The sequence below is a fragment of the Salvia miltiorrhiza genome, chromosome 2 (assembly GCF_028751815.1).
Source record: "Salvia miltiorrhiza cultivar Shanhuang (shh) chromosome 2, IMPLAD_Smil_shh, whole genome shotgun sequence".
In the NCBI taxonomy this organism is placed as follows: Eukaryota; Viridiplantae; Streptophyta; class Magnoliopsida; order Lamiales; family Lamiaceae; genus Salvia; species Salvia miltiorrhiza.
In genome coordinates, this window is record NC_080388.1 from 31,747,050 (window position 1) to 31,767,584 (window position 20,535).

Sequence of the window (20,535 nt, forward strand, 5' to 3'; positions counted from 1 at the left end):
ATATGAATCCATTTCATCGTGCTTGCGACTTCTGGCTTCATTTTCTTAAGATCCTGCATAATATCTTTGGCAGGAACCAGCTGGATCTCCACCTGATTACTTGTAATCTCAATTGGAAGCGCCATTTCTCGGTTTGTAACACCAAAATAGACATGATGCTTCCTTTTGGATGGAATCAAGCTATGTAAAACTCGATTCAATCTTCCATTGGAAAACCCTTGGTATGTCTGTACCTCTCCAGTTTCCCTATTGAGTTTCTTCACGAGTTTTTTCACCACCTCCTCTTGTGGAATCAGAAAATGACTAGAAAATCCATTCTGATCCTCCTTCTGGATGTGGTGGACCTCGTGTTCTTCTTTAGTCTGACTCGTCTCCGGTTGATCCATCGGTCATCTCCGAATCTTCAGAACTAAAGACTTCTTCTTGCTCATATATGCTCTCATCAGAGGATATATCTTCAAATTGATACACGGGTATCAAATTCTGGTAAAAGATAGCATCTTCGATATCCTGGGTGGATTCGAATCTTTTTATCCCATTCTTTTCGTGGTCGGGGCAATTGGTAGAGATATGCCCCTTTGCACCGTACGTCCAACAGTTGCAATCCTTGAAACTTTCATTTGCTTTGGCCTGAGTACGCCTGAAAGTTTTTCTCGCCGGGATTCTCTTTTGATTTGAGAATCGGTTTCTTGATGGTCCGCTCCGTTGGCTTGATTTGTAGGAGCGTGCCTTCTGTCTGGTCCACATAGTTCTTGGCTTCCAAGAACTTCTTCTAGACTTTCTTTCATAGGGTTGGTACCTATGTTTCTTTCGGCTCCTCCTTTGATATATCAATTCAGCACCAATCTCTGTTGGAAGATCAATGTTGTTGCACATCAATGGGGATTTCTTATTGAGTCTCCTCAATCTCTTTTCTGGATATCACGCAAGAGGGTTAGTATTTCCTCTTGTTTGAGTGATATTCTGCTCATTTCCAGCGGTAGTTCATATAGCTTGTTGCCATAATATTCCACCGTTTTCTGAATCTCCCGCAAGTTGACGTTGTCGGAAGAGTCTGGCTCGATCTTGTGGTAGCTTGGATAAGCCACTCCTGCCTTGTCTTTATGTTCCATCAATCGTGTGACTGATGGGCCTCGTCTCTGTTTCTTTCGATCGTCGTCCTGGCTGAGGCGAACCTTATGAGGTTCTCATGGTAGAATTGGATACTCGCGATAATATCGCGAATAAGCTCGATATCTCCTCCTCGTCGTAAGTTGGTAACGAGGGCTCGATTGTTCCAGTTGAGATCGCCTAATAGACGACTGGTTTCTCTCTCCAGATTTTGGAGAGAATTCCTGTAGTGTACACATCTCGGACATTCGTCCGGATCCATAATTTTTAATGGAGTCTCCTCCCACATAGGTTAATCATAAAATAAATTAAATATAATATAATTCCTCTATAAAAACCCGCTCTGATACCATTTTCAACAAGGATCTTTTAAACTGTTTTTTGCTTAAAAGTACGTGGCATTGTCTCACAGTCCAGACCCAGATTACAAAGTAATCTATCGGGCACGAGGAAAGTTTCCAGCCGATATACCATTTAAGCCCAATCTTATACATGTTTTAGGTATAAATTGTCTTTTAGTCAAAAACCAAAAGTTTTAGGGGTCAAAGTACAATAAATTTTATAATGGGGTTATTTTTGAATATTCCAAATTTTGGACATGGGAGATTCTAGAAAAAATTGAAAGGTGATGAATTATGGGGCAAAATCTAAAGGTGGTGTTATAAACTAGAATTTGGTCATAGTTCATGTATTTAGGGGCAATAACCCCTATATTTAATATCCTTTTTCGCTACAAGTGTGGCATGGTTTCTCATTCTCGTACTACTGATGTTATTTGTGTTTATATATATATATATATATATATATATATATATATATATATATATATATATAGGGTGCGGTTATAGTGAGAACCACAATTATCGTGAGAACATAAGAACCAATAAAATTACTGCATCTGCTATACAAATTAATGCATCCGCTATTAAATTTAATGCATTCGAAAAAAATAATTTTTTTGCTCCCTTCAGGATTCGAACCCAGCACCTGCATCCATCCACCAAGATGATGCATCCACCGTAGATCTTGATGATCGAATGGCTTAAAATGGTTCTCCGTTCTTATTTTATTAGTGGTTCTTATTTGAACATCTCCCTATATATATATATATATATATATATATATAGGGTGTGGTTCTAGAGAGAACTACATTATTTGTGAGAACGTGAGAACCATCAAATCTAATGCATTCACGTTAAAAATTAATGCATTCGCTGTTAAAATTAATGCACTCAAAAAAATAAAAAAAAATTGCTCCCTTCAGGATTCGAACCCAGGATCTGCATTCATCCAACAAGATGATACATCCACCGTAGATCTTGATAATCGAATGGCTGAAAATGGTTCTCCGTTCTTTTTTTATTTATGGTTCTTTCTTGAACCTCTCCCTATATATATATAATTTATATTTATTAATTTAAAATTTTATATTGGGTAAATCTATTTGTATCGAATTGATCCCAATCGATGAGAACAAAATAATCACAATATTAAAAATGAAAATGTGTTTTACTTTAAATATACATAGTAAAAGTTTACCAATTTATATATATATATATATATATATATATAGAGAGAGAGAGAGAGAGAGAGAGAGAGAGAAGGGTTCAAAATTTGAATTATATATATTATAATTTTATTTAAGTATTTTAACATATTTCTAAAAATGGAATGGAAAATATATATTTTATTGAAAATAAATTACCATTAATAAAAATAAAAATATCCACTTAATGATGATTTCTAAAGAAAAATTAATGATGAATTATTATTCAATTAATAAATATATATATAAATATAAATAAAACTAGCCAAAATTCTTATTGAGAATACAAATATTAATGATTTTTTTGTTCTCAATATATATAGATGGTTAGATTACAGTGAGAATATATTTTTCGTGAGAAATGAGAAGAATGAATAAGGCAGTATATAATATTGAATATGTTGGATTTGTATATTGAAAGCAAGAACTTTTATGCTTGTATACAATGATTTTTAAGTTCACTATCTAATCGCTTATCTAAATTGTTCACAATTGTATATGTATGTCCAATTATCTCTATCCAAGTAGATTATTATATGGTGTGTTGTAGATCACAGAATACCATATAATTGGAATAACCTCATGAGATATAAAATTAATCACAACTGAGACGACTCTAGGACGAGTTGTTAGCTTAGGCTGCAGTATAGATGGAAGAAGTTTGTCTTGACTACTAGTCATACTAGTACGTGTAAACGTATTGATAGGATCACAATAAGATGCATTATTCTGTCTGACCTAAGTGAAGAATCAAGATTTCGGTGACTTAATGAGACCTAAATCCTAATAAGATTTCAGATGTATAGATAAATTTGTGTATGCATAAATCTGTGTATCACTTTGATTTACTATAGGTGAGAGTTATATATTAATTTGAGTACACTGTATCTTGGATGATAACAATTTATATATGACATTTGGTCATCTGTATCTGGTATAGAATGATGATATTCCCTTAAGGAGCTCAAAAGATTTATTGTGCTAAACCTTACAGGTTGATTAAGTTCAGATGCAATAATAAGGTTGAGTGGTACTGCTTAAAGATTAATAATAAATTAATTAATATAAGCTGTTAGAAGCTTTAATTAATTAATGGATGTTGGATATCTTAGATATGGGGTTCGATGCGTTTAAATACAAGCACATACATTGGCAATAAATGGGCAAGTCAATATTGATTCTCTAGTAGAATGAATTAATATATATGAATTAATTATGATCTGGGTTGATCTTAGAAATTAATTCATTTAAGGTTCATCTTTATTCCTTGTATTTGATCATTGGACTGACCAAAGTCTCCCGAGCTCAGTAAGAGAAAAATAGCTCAACTCATAAGTCAGACTCATATCCTACATTTATAATTATAAATACATATCAGCTCTCATAACAGAATATACGTATGACATTTTTTCCGGGGAATCTTCGAAGATTGTCGCCCATCCGTAGTCGGATATTGAGCGGGATACAGTCCAGAAGACCAGAGCTGGAGTCAGATTTTCGCAGGAAATCACTTTCTGGCAGTCTCCGTAGAACGACCATTACTTCTTCTACAGAATTATATGCATATGATTATGCGATCCGTCAGGTGCATATTGTCGCTGGTCACCTGACGGGTTGCATAGTGCTATGTATATTTGTGTGTAATGTTATGCATATATATGTTTATGTAAGTGCATATTTGTGTTCAAACTATACGTATAATTATGGCAACGGCGAGTAGCAACGAGAGGCACTTGAGGGGTTGCATAGTGATGCATATATATTTGTATTTAACTATATGTATAATTATGATAGTGGCCGTGCAAAAAAAAAATTGTCATTTTTTAAAAAAGTTATTCTTATTTAACCTTGCGTGTATTTTGCTTTTGAATGCCTCTACTACGAGTGTCGTGTGCTTAGTCTGTCACATAGTCAAAATGTGTAGTCAAAATTTGGACATATATATGTACTATGAGGGGAGCGAGATCATATATATGTGTGTGTGTGTTAAAATTTTGGAATGAAAAATGTATAAAAAATAAGAATATAATTTTATATTAAAAATTGCATATTTATTGCATTTGATTGATCCGAATCAAATTGATCAACGTGGCATCACCATTCTATATTTATAAAGATTACTTCTAAAATGTTGAATTTAATAGCTGGGCACAAAAATTATTGGGATATAGAGGATTCACATTGCAATTTTCCAACCCTTTCTTAATTCATTTTCATTTTTCATTTTTGATGTGTTTACATTTTCCTCTCAATTACTACATTGTAAGATAATGCCACTTTAATATGAAATGTCGTTTGACGACGACAAAGCACTGTTCTGTTATTAAGGTATTTTTCCTTCAATTAATTGACCGGACATTCAAGCTGCAAAATGTACGTGATTTTTTTTTTTTTTAAATTGTACGTGAAATTTATGACGATGAAACGTAATTTGTTGGTAAGACGGTTTTTTCTTTTCAATTAATAGATTGGGGTTTCGAGTCATCTAGAAAGCTAGAGTGTTAGTGTGAAATGTGAAATGTGAAATGTGAAATGTGAAATGAAGTTTAATGATATATTTGGATCGTTATAATAGACATATATGTAGCATTTATTATTCATATATTTTATGAGTATATTGTTATAAAGAAAAATTAAGTGGAACTAAAATATGTTGTTGTTTTGATCTGTTTCAATTAATTTCCTAACGTTTTTGTTCCCCTTAACGAACTGATTTATGACTTTATAGACGGAACATTAAATGTTCCCATCAATGGCATTTCCTTTTTTTCCTTTTTTTTCTGCATGTTGTTTTCTAGCGAAGGTGTATAGATTTGGAATTCAGAAAAAAATTTAAATATAATGTCTTATAGCTTGATGAAAAAAAAACTATTTATACGAATTTCCTTCTAGGTTTTATATGTTACATGTATTGCTAAATTATTATACAACCTGCACAACATACATTTTAGGACATAGTAATGATATATATATATATATATATATACATAGCAAGTGATAAAGTCGAGTTTTTTTTTTTTTTTTTTTTTTTTTTTCCAGGTAATCAAGTTGAGTTAGCCCAGTATAAGAGCATCCGCAATGAGGTTCCTTGATAGCCTACTTGATAGTGGTTGTGTTATTGAGTAGGTAGTGTTGTATTGAGATTACTTGATAGCCTACTTGATAACATTAGTTTTGATTTTATGTTTTTCATTTAAATTTAATTGCTCAAATTTAAATAACACAATTTATTTCAAATTTAAATTGCATTAATTATAAAATCCTAAATATTACATAAAACTTTAATAAAATAAAAAAAATTAAAAAAAAAACAAAAAAAAAATAGCCATTGGAAATTAAAATAAATTTTTTTTATTTGAGGCTCGAGTACTACCCGATTACTCGAGTAATGCTCGAGGAAACATTAGTTGCAACGCCATGCTCGAGGAAACAACATTACTCGAGTAATGCTCGAGGAGCCCGCGTTGCCAATGCTCTAAACTCTTTTATTATCCTTTTTTACACTTTCTAAATAAATATATTGGGAATTGATATATTTGATTTGTTTCTGATATCCAAAAAATAGAGTCTAATAATTTTCTATATGTTCCAAAAATTTAATCACTTTCCTTAAAATGGAAAGGTCTTAAATTTAAATTTTCCTTACTATACATCTTTATTTTATTACTTATTTAAAGATAATAATTTTTTCATTCGAACGAACAATTAAGGAATTATAGAAGAATCTGATGTAATTTTACTTTTCCATCTAAATCGAACAAATTCTTAATATGTACGAAAATGAAAAAGAAAGTATACATCTGGGCGAGAAGAGTATTATAATTAAGACATTGATCCTAAAAAAAGTTGGACGGAATATTATTCGAGATATTCATAATCAAATATATTTGAATTAAACAAGGAACCAGAATTCAAAAAAAAAAAAAAAAAGAAAAAGAAGAAGGGAGAATGTATACAAACCTTACTCTCTCATAAATAAAATCGACTGAATCACAGACAAATAGTAGTATAATAATAATAAAAATTTTGCCAAAATATTCCTACCAAAACTTAATCAAATCATGAACCTAAATATTTAAGGTGACAAGACAAATACACCCAAACCCACAGTCAACACTGACATCAAGAAAACAGAGGTGCTGCATGACGGCGCCGCCAATGACCCCCCCGGCGCCGGCGGTGAATTAGCATCCGCCGGCGTCCCACTCCCGGGCGTCGAAGACCCAGGCGATCCCGGCGTCGTCGTCGACGATGACGGCGATCCCGGTAAATCACCCGAAGGAGCCGGCTCCAACCCCGATCCCGCCGGCGCCGGCCCCAACCCCGACTCCGCCGGAGCCGGCCCCAACCCCGATCCCGCCGGCGCCGGCCCCAACCCAGATCCCGCCGGCGCAGGCGCTCCTGACGCCGGAGACGGAGATGACGGCGAGTTAGCCGGCGCGGGAGCTCCACCAGGCTGGGACGGCGAGCCAGCCGGTCCAGGACCAGGAGCTCCACCTTTCCCTGCCGGTGACGGAGATGGCGGCGATGATCCCTGCGGCGACGGTGGGGTTCTGATGGCTAAAACGACGACGATGAGCTTCTGGCCCTGATCGCAGTTAGCCTTGTTGCCGCTGATGAAGTAGAAGGGGCCGGAGCGGTTGAACTTGAAGATGGAATTCCCGTCGTCGAGTTTGAGCAAAGGATTCGCGACGCTGCAGCTGTCGTAGTCGTTTTTGTCCACCACTAACACCGAATCCGATCCGCTCTTGTATTTGAACACTACAATAAAGAAAACAACGATATATGTGAATGATGAGAGCATGTAGAGAGAGAGAGAGAGAGAAGAGAGAGAGAGGCTCACGAAGGGTGTCATTGACTTGAAACCGCATCCTCGAAGCCCATTGATTGTAGTCTTCGGAAGGTTTGACGACCCATCCATCTCCACCTCCGACCACGAACTGGTAAGAATACGAGAAATGTACTAAACAACAAAACAACGCCACAAAGAGAAGGCAATCTCTCTGCTCACCAGCCATGGCGGTGTTTTAGTTTTCTTTCTCAAGCTATATGTTTACCTTTATTTTCTTTAACTAGGCGATCAATTTATTGAAGAAGGATGATTTTAATTGTGAAAGGGACTGAAACCTGAAACACGTAGCTAGTGTGTGCAGTGCGTGTGTGGAGAGATGTGGAATGGCAATGGAATTATATAGAAGGGTTGATTATGTTACCGTTGCGAAATACGAGAAATTAATAACGTTGCTTTTATCTACTAATTAATTACGTATTTATGTTGTTTTTGGAATGGAATAAGGTGCTCTGTTGTGCTTGTCTGATTCGCATATTTAGTACCGGATTCCATATTCTGAAATACTATATTATATTTCGTCAAAATTAAATAATTAGAAAATCAATGTTTTTTATGTTACGTTTTGATATTACACTAGAAGATGACACATTGATCAACGTGTTATAATTGATTGAAAGTTTGAAACGTATTTTGGGTTGGAAAAAAATACGTGTAAGCCCAACGGTTAGGAGCATGGATTGGAAGGTATGGATTTATAACTGATTGAGAGTGAATATTAATTAGGGTGGTCGACCTAGCTACGACCATTTATAACACTTTGAAGCAGTGGGGGCATTGCAACATATGAAGGCCTAGCTCAAAATTTCCACTTTCTTTTGAAAAAATAGGGGCAAGTTTCAAAAATATTCTGAAAAAAAAAAATCAAAATCATAAGATTGAAAAAAAAAAAAATCCTTTGTTAGAGTGCTTGAGCTAACCTTATCTCCGCCGATTTTTTTTTAGGCGACTTTGACTCTACCGTTGATATAAAATGATATAGATATTTTACATATACTCATGCCATACAAAAATATAAACACATCCCTCTTCGCACGTATTAAGAAAATGCATTTACGATATTGAAAAAGTAAATTTGCATTAAATTTTCATGCCTTACGTTTAGTTATTAAATCATTTTTCGTCTATAAAATTTAGTGAAAATATAAAGATATTGAGTTGTGGAATAAAGCTATGAATTTGGGTAAAGGCCCGTCGGGCTAATCCAACCCGCTGACAAGTGGGTTGGGTTAGGAAATTTAAGCATGTTTTGGAGCAGGACCCATTTTCAAAATGCGGGTGTCTAAATGGGAAGAGGGCTATGACTATGAGCCTATGATAGGGTGAATTATCTAACAATCACTTTTAATAGATAAGTCAATATGTTTTAAAAAAAAAGTAGCCTCTCTCAAGGCAAATGGGCGTAGGACTGCGAACCACATTATATTATGGTTAATAAAATTTAATTGAAATGAATAAATTCTAATTGAATGTGGTCTCAATCCTTACAAGTGATTGTCAATTAAAATTTAAATATTAAGAAAACTACAAAAATATAAAATGAGCAACAACTGCTATATAATTTCTCCAACACCTCTAGGCCGACAACCATCACCCTAGTTAGGAGTCTAATCGAACTTAATTAAACTGAGTTGAATCGAGTATTTTGGAGCAGAAACTTGTTTATCAAATATTTACGTACTTTTATTCATTCAATTAAACATTTTTGACTTGCAACCTATTCGGCCTTGTTTTGATCCAAAAAAAAAATAAATTATTCGGCCTTGTCGAACGACCATTCTTTACAATAAGCCATCATTTTGTAGACTTGTATTTAAATATTCACTAGTATGTGCCCGCTCGTGCGATGCACGACCATCATCGAAATTGAACGATAATTTAAATAAATAAATAAAAATGTTAAACATAATATATATATATATATATATATATATAAGTAAATATAAACATAAATGATCTCAATAAAAAATAAATTATTCACAATATAATCTCAATAAAAATATCAATCTGAAAACATTCAAATTTTCAATTATTGAAATAGCAATTAATTGATTTAATTGATAATGTGTATAAATTTATAAATAAATAAATTATGAAATATCAAAAGCAAGTATAGATGATAATGAGTATCATTATGGATCATATAATATTCTAAGATGTACAAAACTATTTATTTACATATAGTATAACTGTAGTTTAATATAGTTTTCGAATGCATATTTATGAGGTCATTTTGTTTATGCTCAAATTTTAAAATAAAGTTACAATGTATACATTTTTTTTTCAATTGGAAAGTGAAAAAATAAAGGGTTTAACATGAGATATGTGTCGTTCATTTTCCAAAATAAAATGTATACAATTTCAGTAAATTTAAATAAATGTGCTACTAAAAAATTAAACTCTTCAATTTACTTTTATTTTTTATTTTTAAAGAAAATCGATAATGGTTCTCTAATTACTGATTTTCCAATGAGTAATTTTGAAGTTTAAAAATTCGATTTTTAAGATATACTATATATTAGTTATTTATCTACAAATTTATATTAATATAAAGTTGACCTTTAAAAAAATATTTTTAAGCTAAAGATTTCTAAAATGAACAAATATAAGTTTCATCATTGTAATTGCATTAAAATGATATAATAATAATATAAATAGTAAAATATAAAAAATACTGATCTATAGTAAAAACATAAAAAATAAAATAAAAAAAATATGGAAAAAAGAATGAAAGAACCGTGAATTTTAAAAAATGAGAAATGAGAGAGGAGATGATAGAGGAGAGAAGAGAGAGGAGAGAGAAAAAAATAATTTGGTGACTTTAAACTATAATAACTTATTGGTTTTAAATTTATTTTTTATAATTTTTACATCAAATTAAAGATATCGTCATTATCTTTAATTTAACATCCATATTGAATATTTTTTTATAAATTAAAGTTGATGAATTTAAAAGAAAATCAAATTGAATAAATATATTTGAATAGTGTTTTCTAAGTAATTAATATATTTTGTTGAATTAGTGTGAAATAAATTAGTAATGCATTGCACGTAAAAAAATGCAGTTTTTAGTGCATGCTCCATTTTTTTAGACGTGGGATTTGTAAGTTGTAATTTAATTTAAGTTAGTTTAATCCATTTTTTGTGTATATATAATATGACATTATTTTTTGAAGGAATCACAAAATCGCCATTCAAATCAATTTCAAATTGATTTGAAATCAATTTCAAATTGAAAACTGCTCTTTTAATATAGTATAGATTATTCTTTAAAGATGATGTTTGCAAAACTATAATTGTTCTTTAAATAAATACAGTTAATTAAAAATTTCATATTATTAATTATAGTACATATTATAAATATGCCAAGTTAATAAGTTTATAATTTTAAATTAACTTAACAGATTTGCTCACAAACTAATAGCTGTGTATTATCAAATTTCAATTTAGTTCATTTAGTTAGCGAAAGATTAATGAATCAAGATCTAAAATAACTCGACTCATTTACAAACCTACGGACGAGTCTCTTCCTCTCGATGATATGAGCAATTGTTATTATATAGGACTTTAACCTGTCTTTGACAGTCTGTGGAGGAATCTAATACTGATTGAATAACACATATTTGGTACACAGAATCAACGCTATCTACCAAATTCCGAGCATTTCCGATGTCATAAAAAAAAGTTAATGGTTCTCTCAAAAAACAAAAAAAAAAAAAAAGTTAAGATCACACATGGAAGTGAAGAATCTTGGAAGATGGATCTTGGTACAAGTCTATTCTTCTCCAATTTGAGATTCTCGAAAGCACCAAAAGACCCATCGTTTGGGCTGCCAAACCACATGCTAACCCAATCCATAGTCCCTGCGCCAACAAATTCAATTCGCAACTCTAACTTCAAAATATTCACTAAACCAACCACAGTTTCAAACAAAATATAATTACGATAATACCTTGGCATATAATTTAAATATAAAACCAAGGACAGTAGCAATAGGCATGCCAATCAAGTAGAAACTCCCGATATTGATGAATACAACCAGATGCTGCCAACCACATCCCCTCGCTACCCCTGCAAACACCATTTATTCACCTTCAACATTATAAACCTATATATATAATGAAAGAGAGAGAGATAGAGAGAATTGGAACCTGACAAAATTCCTTGCACAAAATCGCACAAGACAGAAGCGATGAGCAGTGGAACCATTGAGGCGAAGGCGTTGAATACAAGAGGGCTGTTGGTGAAGGAAGCAGCCCATATATTATGACCAAAACCAAGCGCTGACACTACGCAAACCGCCAGCACTACCGTAAGCTTAAGGGCCACGCACGTCGCGTGCCTCGCCCCCTCACCATTCCCACCTCCCAACTCATTCGACACCCTCGTGCTGAGATATATAAATACAACCCATCATTTAAAAAATGGAAACCTATTTAATTTCCTACTATTCGGTTTAGTTGCCCACATACCTGATTGCAGCACCGAGACCGTAGCAGATCATGTAGCAAATCGTCTCTGCATTCACACTGATATAAGAGACGTACTGAGTTGCGAATTGGGCATCAATCCAGCCAACAGCACAAGAATCTCGAAAGCCCAATACTCCAAACTGATCCACCCAAAATCCAAACACCATTTCACCACCCAAAACTAAACAACTCTTACAAATTAAGAACAAAGCAAAGAAATTAAACACTGACCAAACCATAGCCGCAGAAGGCAGAGCGAGCTTCAAATAGGCGAAGACATGTCCCAAGGCCTCGCAGCTGAAGCCGCGCCACGTGAGCTCGAACTTCTTGGCCTTGAGCACGTAGAGCCCCAGCATGAGCACGGAGATCCAGAGCGAGAGCGAGGCCGCCAGCGGCGGCCCCCTGAACCCCAGCGCCGTCCAGTTCACCAGCGCGTAGGCCAGGCCCACGTGCAGCACGAGCGGGACGGCGGCGCACACCACCAGCGGCGCAACCGCCGACTGCGCCTGAACAAATCTCAACATATGCTGCAGAAATCCCTGGGCGAACAGCCCCGGGATCAGACACCTCAAATACACCGCCGCCGATCTCGCGATAAGAGCGTCTTGGTGCAATGAGGTGAGGATCACTTCAGAGTACCACCACAGAATCGACACCGCAGCCGAGAAAATCGCGGAGACGACGCAGGAAGCCTGTAGATACACTCCCAGCATACCGTACATTTTCCCGCCAAATCCCTGGCCGCACAATGTCTCGAGCGCGCCGCTCAATCCAACCTAATTTAAATTAATTAAACACATGGGGGCGAATATATGAGAAACGAATTACACACACATATATATACCATGAGGTCGAAGCCGGAGGCGGAGGCCCAGGAGTTGGCGAGGTTGGAGGCGGCCAGCTCCAGGTGGCCGAGGTGGCCGGCGAACATGACGGAGACGAGGGGGATGAAGAAGTAGACGACGTTGGTGAGGATCAACGGCAGCGCCAGAGATATCTGCGTCGTCGCCTCCGCCGCGTCGATGAGCTTCTTCACCCACCCATATTCCTCGGATTTTGTCTCCAGCAACGGATGCTTCACCGCCTCTGCGCCGCGTCCCCTATCCATATTTCTCTACCAAACCAATCTTAAATCGCATAAATAACTTTGGATACAAACAATCAACGCACCATAAATATAAAGGGGTGCATTATTTATGTATGTGTGTACTACTCCTATAATGTTAAAATATGTATATATGGCGTCCGCCTCCGACGTAGATACAGATGAAATCTGCCGTGTGGCTTGGTGAGTAGTTGGGCCAATCCTAAATCGCATTTAAATAGCGTTTAACAGAATAAATAAATATATTCACGCAATGCTAAAAACTGAAAAAAAATACCCCTTCATGTGGCAAATACAAATCATATCTATCTTTATATAAATGCATGCAGACTAATGACATTTTATCTAACAAATAAATACTCGTATTTATTCTAGCTTAATAAAAATGGAATAGAAAATAAAATAAATCATTCAATCATCTTCCACAAACTACCTCCCGCGCACGCCCCTTAATTATATAAATCAAGATTGTCCTTATTATATCTATATTAGTTTGTGGGTTGCCACAATGTGGCTGCATATAATAAGGACAATCTTGATTTATATAATTTATTTTTTAAAATAAAAATAAGATTTAGTTATTTTATTATATTCTCTATATTGTACTTTTTTTTAATTTTTTTTGTATTTTTTATTTTTAATTTATTTTTTAATAAAATTAAAAAGTTACCAAAAAAATTACAAAAAAATAACTATAATGTAGAGAATATGATAAAATAACTAAATCTTATTTTTATTTAAAAAATAAGTTAAATAAATTAAATTATTTTCTATTTAGGTAAATTGTGGATGGCCACAATGTGGCTGTTTAGCATTACTCATTTTAAAATGGATATATATCCTTATGAGCAGTAGCAGATCACCCAATTTTATTTTATTTTATTTTATTTTATTTTATTTTATTTTATTTTATTTTATATATCTATATATATGTATGTATAAAGAAGAAATACAAGAAAATAATATAATACATTGTTTACTGTTCTCAACTATCCATATTACTACTTGTTTATTATCGTACATTGATTTGTTACATTTATGTTACTTTTATACTACTATTTTTTTCTTATTTAATTTCTAATGTTGAATTGAGTCGATTCTCAAGTTAAAAGTAAAATTACGAATTATTAATAATAAAAAATAGTTTATTTGTTCAGAAGATGAAACATTTAAAAAAAATGCATAAAAGTATGTCTTTAATTATATGCTTTCAATTTAATTGATGTTGAATTAATTGAATTACGAACAATTATCTATTATATTAAGTGATTATTAAAAAATGCATGAAAACGAAGTTTACGAAATGCTCAACAAAAATTTACTCTTATGTGATTTAGACCACCTCGAATGATGCATTAATTCATTTACAAATTTTTGTTGACACATGTTACTCATATCTACTCTTTTTATATATTTTTATATTCTATTCTTTTTATTTTCACCTCCAACAATACCTACTCAATTTTATGTTTTTGTTGATATTATCATGCACCCACGTTCAATTCACTTAATTTTTATTCATGCACGTTGAAATTGTTGGCCCAAACCAAGTTCATTCCCTGACAACCCATCACCCTCACTCAGCCCATAATTGGTAGCCCATCTCTTTGGTTAAAATGCAGGCCTAGCTGTTGCACTCCTTGTGATGAAATTAGGGAACCCTAGCTGCCTTCTCCTTCCTTGTTCTCTTATCCCTTCTCTCTGTGTGTTCCTGTGTGAAAGAGAGAAGTTTTGCCTGTGTCTTCACCATACCTCTTGTCATCTTCGTGTCTTGGTCGAAGTGTGAACAAGCTTAGTGCTTGTGTCTCTTCTTCGCCTGACCTGAGCTATCTCTGCGTCAGTTAATCGGAGTGAAGTTGAGGATGACTTGGCAGTGGAGTTGCCGGAACGTGGTGTTACCGGAGGAGGACTACACTTGGGATTGAGAGAGACTGAGATTTGAGCCGAGGAGACAATCACTGCTGCTTCGTCTCCAATAGCTGTTCCCGCGTCGTTTCCGGACAGTCTCTGCTGCTCCGTTTCCTGGCTACCTTGTTGCCCCCTTTCTCCTATATATCTCCTCTTATTTTAGCTCTATTTACAGCTTCACGCACTAACTTACCCCTCTTGGTATTTTCTCTTTATGCAGGAAATTAAAGAGCACGTCTAGCTCGAACAATCAGTGAGCTAGCGTGTGCGTGGTTTCGAGTGCAGCTGAGCTTCAGGAAAGAATTTAAAATTAGACTTCGGCGTGTGAGAACGGTGAATCGACGGTGGGGCGAGATATTCACAACAGTGCATATTTAATTCAAATTTCATATTTATTATTTATAATTTAATATAAATTAATTTATTAGTTATTTTTAATTACTCCTTCCGTCCCTCAAGAATCTTTCTAAGGGTAAGTGTCATATCCCAGTTTTTAATCATTGATTAAAGACTTAATAATTAGGGTTCGGCATCCATTAATAATAAAAATGGTTTGATTTATCAGATGTCATTTAATTGTTTTATATGTGTCTTGATGTGCTTAATTCTTATTATTATTTGAATCCGTTTGAATTTTTAAAGGATCTTTATAAATATGGTGCACAAGTTTAATTAGTGGTTTGAGCATATTATATGAGCCTTATGGATTTTTTTTTTAGTGGGCATGAAGCCATGAAATTTCCTTTAAATGGGATATTAAGTTTTATAAAGTGTTTTACTTCAATAATTTTACTGCAAGGATTTCATAAAGAATCTTTTAATTGATCAGAGTCAAGAGCTCTATTTAAATTTGATACATCTTAACCGTAGCCTACTTCCCCACCATTACATTTTTTTTTCTTCTTCTTTCTTTTTCCCCACCACTACACCTAATCTTCCACTTCACTACCAACTTTCACCACCAACTCTCCTTTATGCAGACAATCAAATCCTCATAATCTTAGCAAATCTTATCATCAATCCTCTGCCATTTCAATTAGACAAAAGCCAAGTTTTAAAAGCTAAGTTTCATTCTATTAGTTCATCCGCTCTTTCCTTCTCTTTTCAACACACCCAACAAAGTTTAAAGTGCAGAGGTAAGTGTTCCAACCAATTCTCTTCTTCTTCCTTGGGGATACAACCCTCCATTTTAACTATGTTTATGTTTCCAAATTCCAGTAATCAAGCAGATTCAGATCCAAATTCATTGTTAAATTGTTGATTCGCAGATCCAACTTTGTGAGTTCAGAAAATTATCAAGGTTACCTCCTACTTTACTTTTTCCATACATTCATTTGTTAAATTACAAAACTATGATTCAAATGAAAACAGATAGAACACACGCATCCATTACCACTTCTTTTAGACTATTATTGTTTCAATTACATTAGCTTATCACCATCAGAGAACCACCAACAGAATAATACACACGCACACATTTTACTATATTTCTATCTATTACAAGTACAGATCAGTTTTTGTAAATAGAAATGAATGAAAATGAACAGAATTGAAACCCTAAGTGCTCTATGTGTGTTTTGTGCGTGTGACTGGAATTTGGGGGGGGTGAGAGCAGCCGACGGCTGCTCGCGGCCGGAGGCGGCGCGGCGGCAGCCGCCGCCTTTTTCCTTTGTCTATCTGAAACGAGAGAGAGATGGTTAGGGCTTCTGTAAAAATAAAAAAAAGAGAGAGAGATACGGGAAAAAGGGGGAGAGACTTATCTTTTCCGACGACGCGGCGGAAGCAGCGGCGCAGCGACACGAACGGCGGTTCTGTTCGGCCGGAAAAGAGGAGAAAAGGGAGGAGTTCAGATCTGTTTTTTTTTAAAATAGAAAGGAGAGGAAAGGGAGCTCAGATCTGGAGCTTACCTTTCCGGCGAGACAAAGCTCGGCCATCCACCACGATTCCGGCCATGGCGGAGACGGCGGAGAACAGGGGAAGCGGCGCGGCGACGCTCGGCTTTTCACAACGGCCGGAGAAGGCACATGCAGCGGCGGAGAGGCCTCTGCCACCCTGTTCCAAGGCCGGGGACGACCAGGCGGCGCCGTGCTTGGCCACGGCGGAGGCGGCAGTGGCACGCGAAGGAGGCAGAGGCGGCGTGTGGTTGTTTCCGAGAGATAGAGACGGACGAAAAGGGAAGAACCAAAGGGGAAAGAGAGAATAGGGGAAGGGAAGAGAAGCGGCCGGCGAAGCGGCGCTCGCTGCTGACGGCGCCGCTGTCGTCCGGCGAGGGAGAGGGAGGCAGACCGAGAGGGAGAGAGAGGGAGAGTGAGGCGTGCTGTGTGTGTGCGTGTGTTATGTGTTTTGTGTGTGTATGTATATGTATGTATGATTAGGGTTAGGCTTGGGCTCAAAGCCCTATAATGAGGATGGGCCGAAATTTTTTTAAAAAAAAAAAAAAAAAACGAGTGGGCCGATTTTATTTCTGTTGGGCTCATTTTAATTAATTTTGGGCTGTTATTGATTAATGAAGCCTACGAATTTTGGCCTAATTTAATTTAAAAATGCTTGATTTTTTTTCACTAAATTATTTTAGTGAATTTAAATCTCTTGACTTAATTTTAATATTGAAAATTGGGACTATTTATTTTAAATGAAGTCCGTTCTTTTATCTAAATTTATTAATGGACTTTAAAGCAAATATTTTGGGATTAAGCCCCATTTATTATATGATAAAATTATTTTCAAAGCTTACGAGTATGGATTTTTTGTTTATGGTTAAAATGTTTTATTTCATATCAATGGATTTTAAAATGTTTTATTATTTATAAATGAATAATGGAATTTCTTATTTATTTTCATGATAAAAAAAAAATGTGGAATTGTGTTATAGAATGATTAAGTATATGATTTACTTTAACAAATGAGCTTGGGATTTAATTGAGATATTAAATTACTAAGCATGTGTTTTTAAATGATTTATTTATTTAAGTGATGAAAATGTGCGAAGTATTGGAAAGCATGATTTATAATTTTCAGGGTGATAATATATGGCTTGTTCTTAATTGATGGAGTACTTGACTAAATGACGGGTATAGAGGGAGGTTATGGATTATGTACATGTTGATGTTCGAACAAATGGGTTCGAACCTATATGATAGTTACATGATAATTGGTTACATTTTATTGATTGAATGAAACGAGATTAATATGGATGCTAGAACCCTAAAACTTTAAAAGATACCTTAGGCACGTAGAATTAGACTTTGTCTTATGACAATTTCTTCACGAACTTATCGACTCTTCATCAATGAAGGTCCGAGCGACAGAAAGTGAAGCAGAAGAAGAAACGATTCCACGCCAACTTTAAGAACAATTGAGGTGGGCATTATTTTATTATTACGTATATAGAGATCCCCTGCGTGACGTAGGCCTCATATGCGAATATATATGCATGATATGTTTTGACTATTTATTCAGTTCTTATGAAATGTTTATATGTTTAATGCCCTTTATGAAAATGAAAATGTTATGAAAATGAAATGTTTATGAAATGATTGACTGCCAAAATGTTTATGTTTTTATATGTATCCTATCTGTGTTGGTTCGCCAACTTTAAAGGAAATCCAATTGGGATCCTATGCTAGACAAAGGTCGCTAGCTAGGGTTAACGTGTACACTCATGGAGACCGCGAGTCGCTTGCGACCGGTCTTGGCGTCCGTGGTAAGGAGGCCTCCTTCCCGGCGCGTGACAGAAAGGACAGATATGGATCATATAGACTGAAAATGGGATGCATCCACCTTTATGAAAATGAATGAAATGTTTTAGTAAGCGCAGGTCATTTATGAAAACCCCTGTGTGTTACTGTTATGGCAGTTCAATTTATATATGTATGCATGTTGTATTTTCGGCTTATGTCACTGAGTATTTTTATACTCAGCCCTGCATGTATTTCTAAATGTGCAGGTTGAGCAGGCGATGGAATGGATCGGTGTTGAGCGGATTTCCCTTTTGATGTTTATGTAATGAAACCTTGAGTATGCATCTCCATATGCATAACTCACACGTTTTTCCGCTACAAACACTCTGAATTTGTTATCGTATTGTGGAACTTATTACTCCTTCATTTTGTTTAACTCTCATTTGGGGTTTAGTCGTTATGGCTGGCTCATTTGTTAATTACCCAAGTGGTTATATATATATATATATATACCACTAGTTTGTTGTTATTAATGTTGGTTATTTAGTAAATCCCTTTTTAATTTCCATTTCTTATTGTTCACCCAAGTCATAACCCCGGTTAACCCGTCATTGGGATAGTGGGCTGTGACAGAGTGGTATCAGAGCAGTTCATTTGCTCTGGCCCTAGAAACCTTATTCTAAAAAGTCATGTCTAGATTGATTCACTTGACATATGTGGGATCATACGACACCGCTCAACACTCCATTGCATCGTGCTCAATCAAGGAAAAAGGTAACTGCAGTTACAATGTTTTAAAGATGTTATTATTCTAAACTGTTTCATGAAAATGTTTATGTAAAGAGCATGCTATGATGAAATGTTGAAAGTTTTGCCTTTCATTGAAATGTTGAATGTTTTGCCTTTCATGGCATATCATTGCAGTTATGATGTTATGATAAGAGAAGAATGATAGAGAATTGACACATGCTTTCCCCAGAAAACATAGATTGCTATAAGTTGCATGATCACTATTCTAAAAGAACATAGACTGCTGGATTAGTAGGATATCTCTACAATCTAGATTCTTAAAGTGATGATGTAGAAGAATGAAAGAGAACTTAGAGCATTTCAAACTCCCACAAGAAAACAATGGTTCTTTTGAACTACAAAGAGGAATGAAAAGACATGTACACGTTGAAGGAAAAACACGGGATGATGATACAAGACGAATTCAAGGCAAACGCTGCATCAAGGGTTTGAGCATAGTCTCTACGTTCAAATGTTCACACGCGATGGAACACCGAATCGACTTTTAGTACACGATAGATTTTAAGAACAGTATGCTTTGCCTATATATATATGTATATATTTGTGTACATGTTATAGCGGGGGTTTGGGTCCAATAGGACATAGAACTTTAAATTAAGCTTTTGGTTTGCCAGTACGAACTTGAGTTTTATTATTATGAATAGTTGTCCACGGCTTTCTAAGTTTGGGATGATGTTTTCCGTGTGATTGGGAGGTGATGATGATTGGACCTAGCCAGTCCACATGATCCAAATATCAGTCGACGTCTTTTGGGTTGAAAACCCATGTGTTTCAACTTTCGGTTGAAAAGCCAGATGAGTTTTTATTCTAGATCATTTTGTTCGACCTAGTAGTTACTCCTTTCTACCATCTGGTTATTCGTTTGAGTTTCTCAACAAATTTTTTTTCTGCACCACTTTGTTTTGATATCGTTCAAGAATTGAGCCTTACAATTGTTGAGTTGTCCTAGTACCCTCTTGTGATCAATAAGGATTTAGATGTTTTGTTATGATGCTTTCATGATTAAATCAAGAGGAATATGTTATGAATTGAGGTAAGGAATATACTGAGGATCT

At 35.1% G+C, this 20,535-nt stretch overlaps 1 protein-coding gene, 2 long non-coding RNA genes and 1 pseudogene across 3 annotated transcripts; 1 reads left to right on the top strand and 3 right to left on the bottom strand.

Annotated features, from left to right (window-relative positions):
• Positions 1–6,607: 6,607 nt before the first annotated feature.
• Positions 6,608–7,837, bottom strand: LOC131013349 (early nodulin-like protein 3). Its single transcript, XM_057941418.1, has 2 exons — positions 7,500–7,837; positions 6,608–7,417 (listed from the first exon to the last, which is right to left on the bottom strand). Exons 1-2 carry the CDS (start codon positions 7,672–7,674, stop codon positions 6,732–6,734), a joined length of 861 nt encoding a protein of 286 aa, XP_057797401.1. The 5' UTR covers positions 7,675–7,837; the 3' UTR covers positions 6,608–6,731.
• Positions 7,838–11,040: 3,203 nt separating this feature from the next.
• Positions 11,041–13,508, bottom strand: LOC131013350 (protein DETOXIFICATION 18-like; annotated as a pseudogene).
• Positions 13,509–15,469: 1,961 nt separating this feature from the next.
• On the top strand, positions 15,470–16,539 carry LOC131013352 (uncharacterized). The gene is made up of 2 exons (XR_009097651.1): positions 15,470–16,126; positions 16,209–16,539. It is a non-coding gene; the product is annotated as an uncharacterized LOC131013352 (long non-coding RNA).
• On the bottom strand, positions 16,436–17,419 carry LOC131013351 (uncharacterized). Its single transcript, XR_009097650.1, has 2 exons — positions 16,898–17,419; positions 16,436–16,801 (listed from the first exon to the last, which is right to left on the bottom strand). It is a non-coding gene; the product is annotated as an uncharacterized LOC131013351 (long non-coding RNA).
• Positions 17,420–20,535: the final 3,116 nt, after the last annotated feature.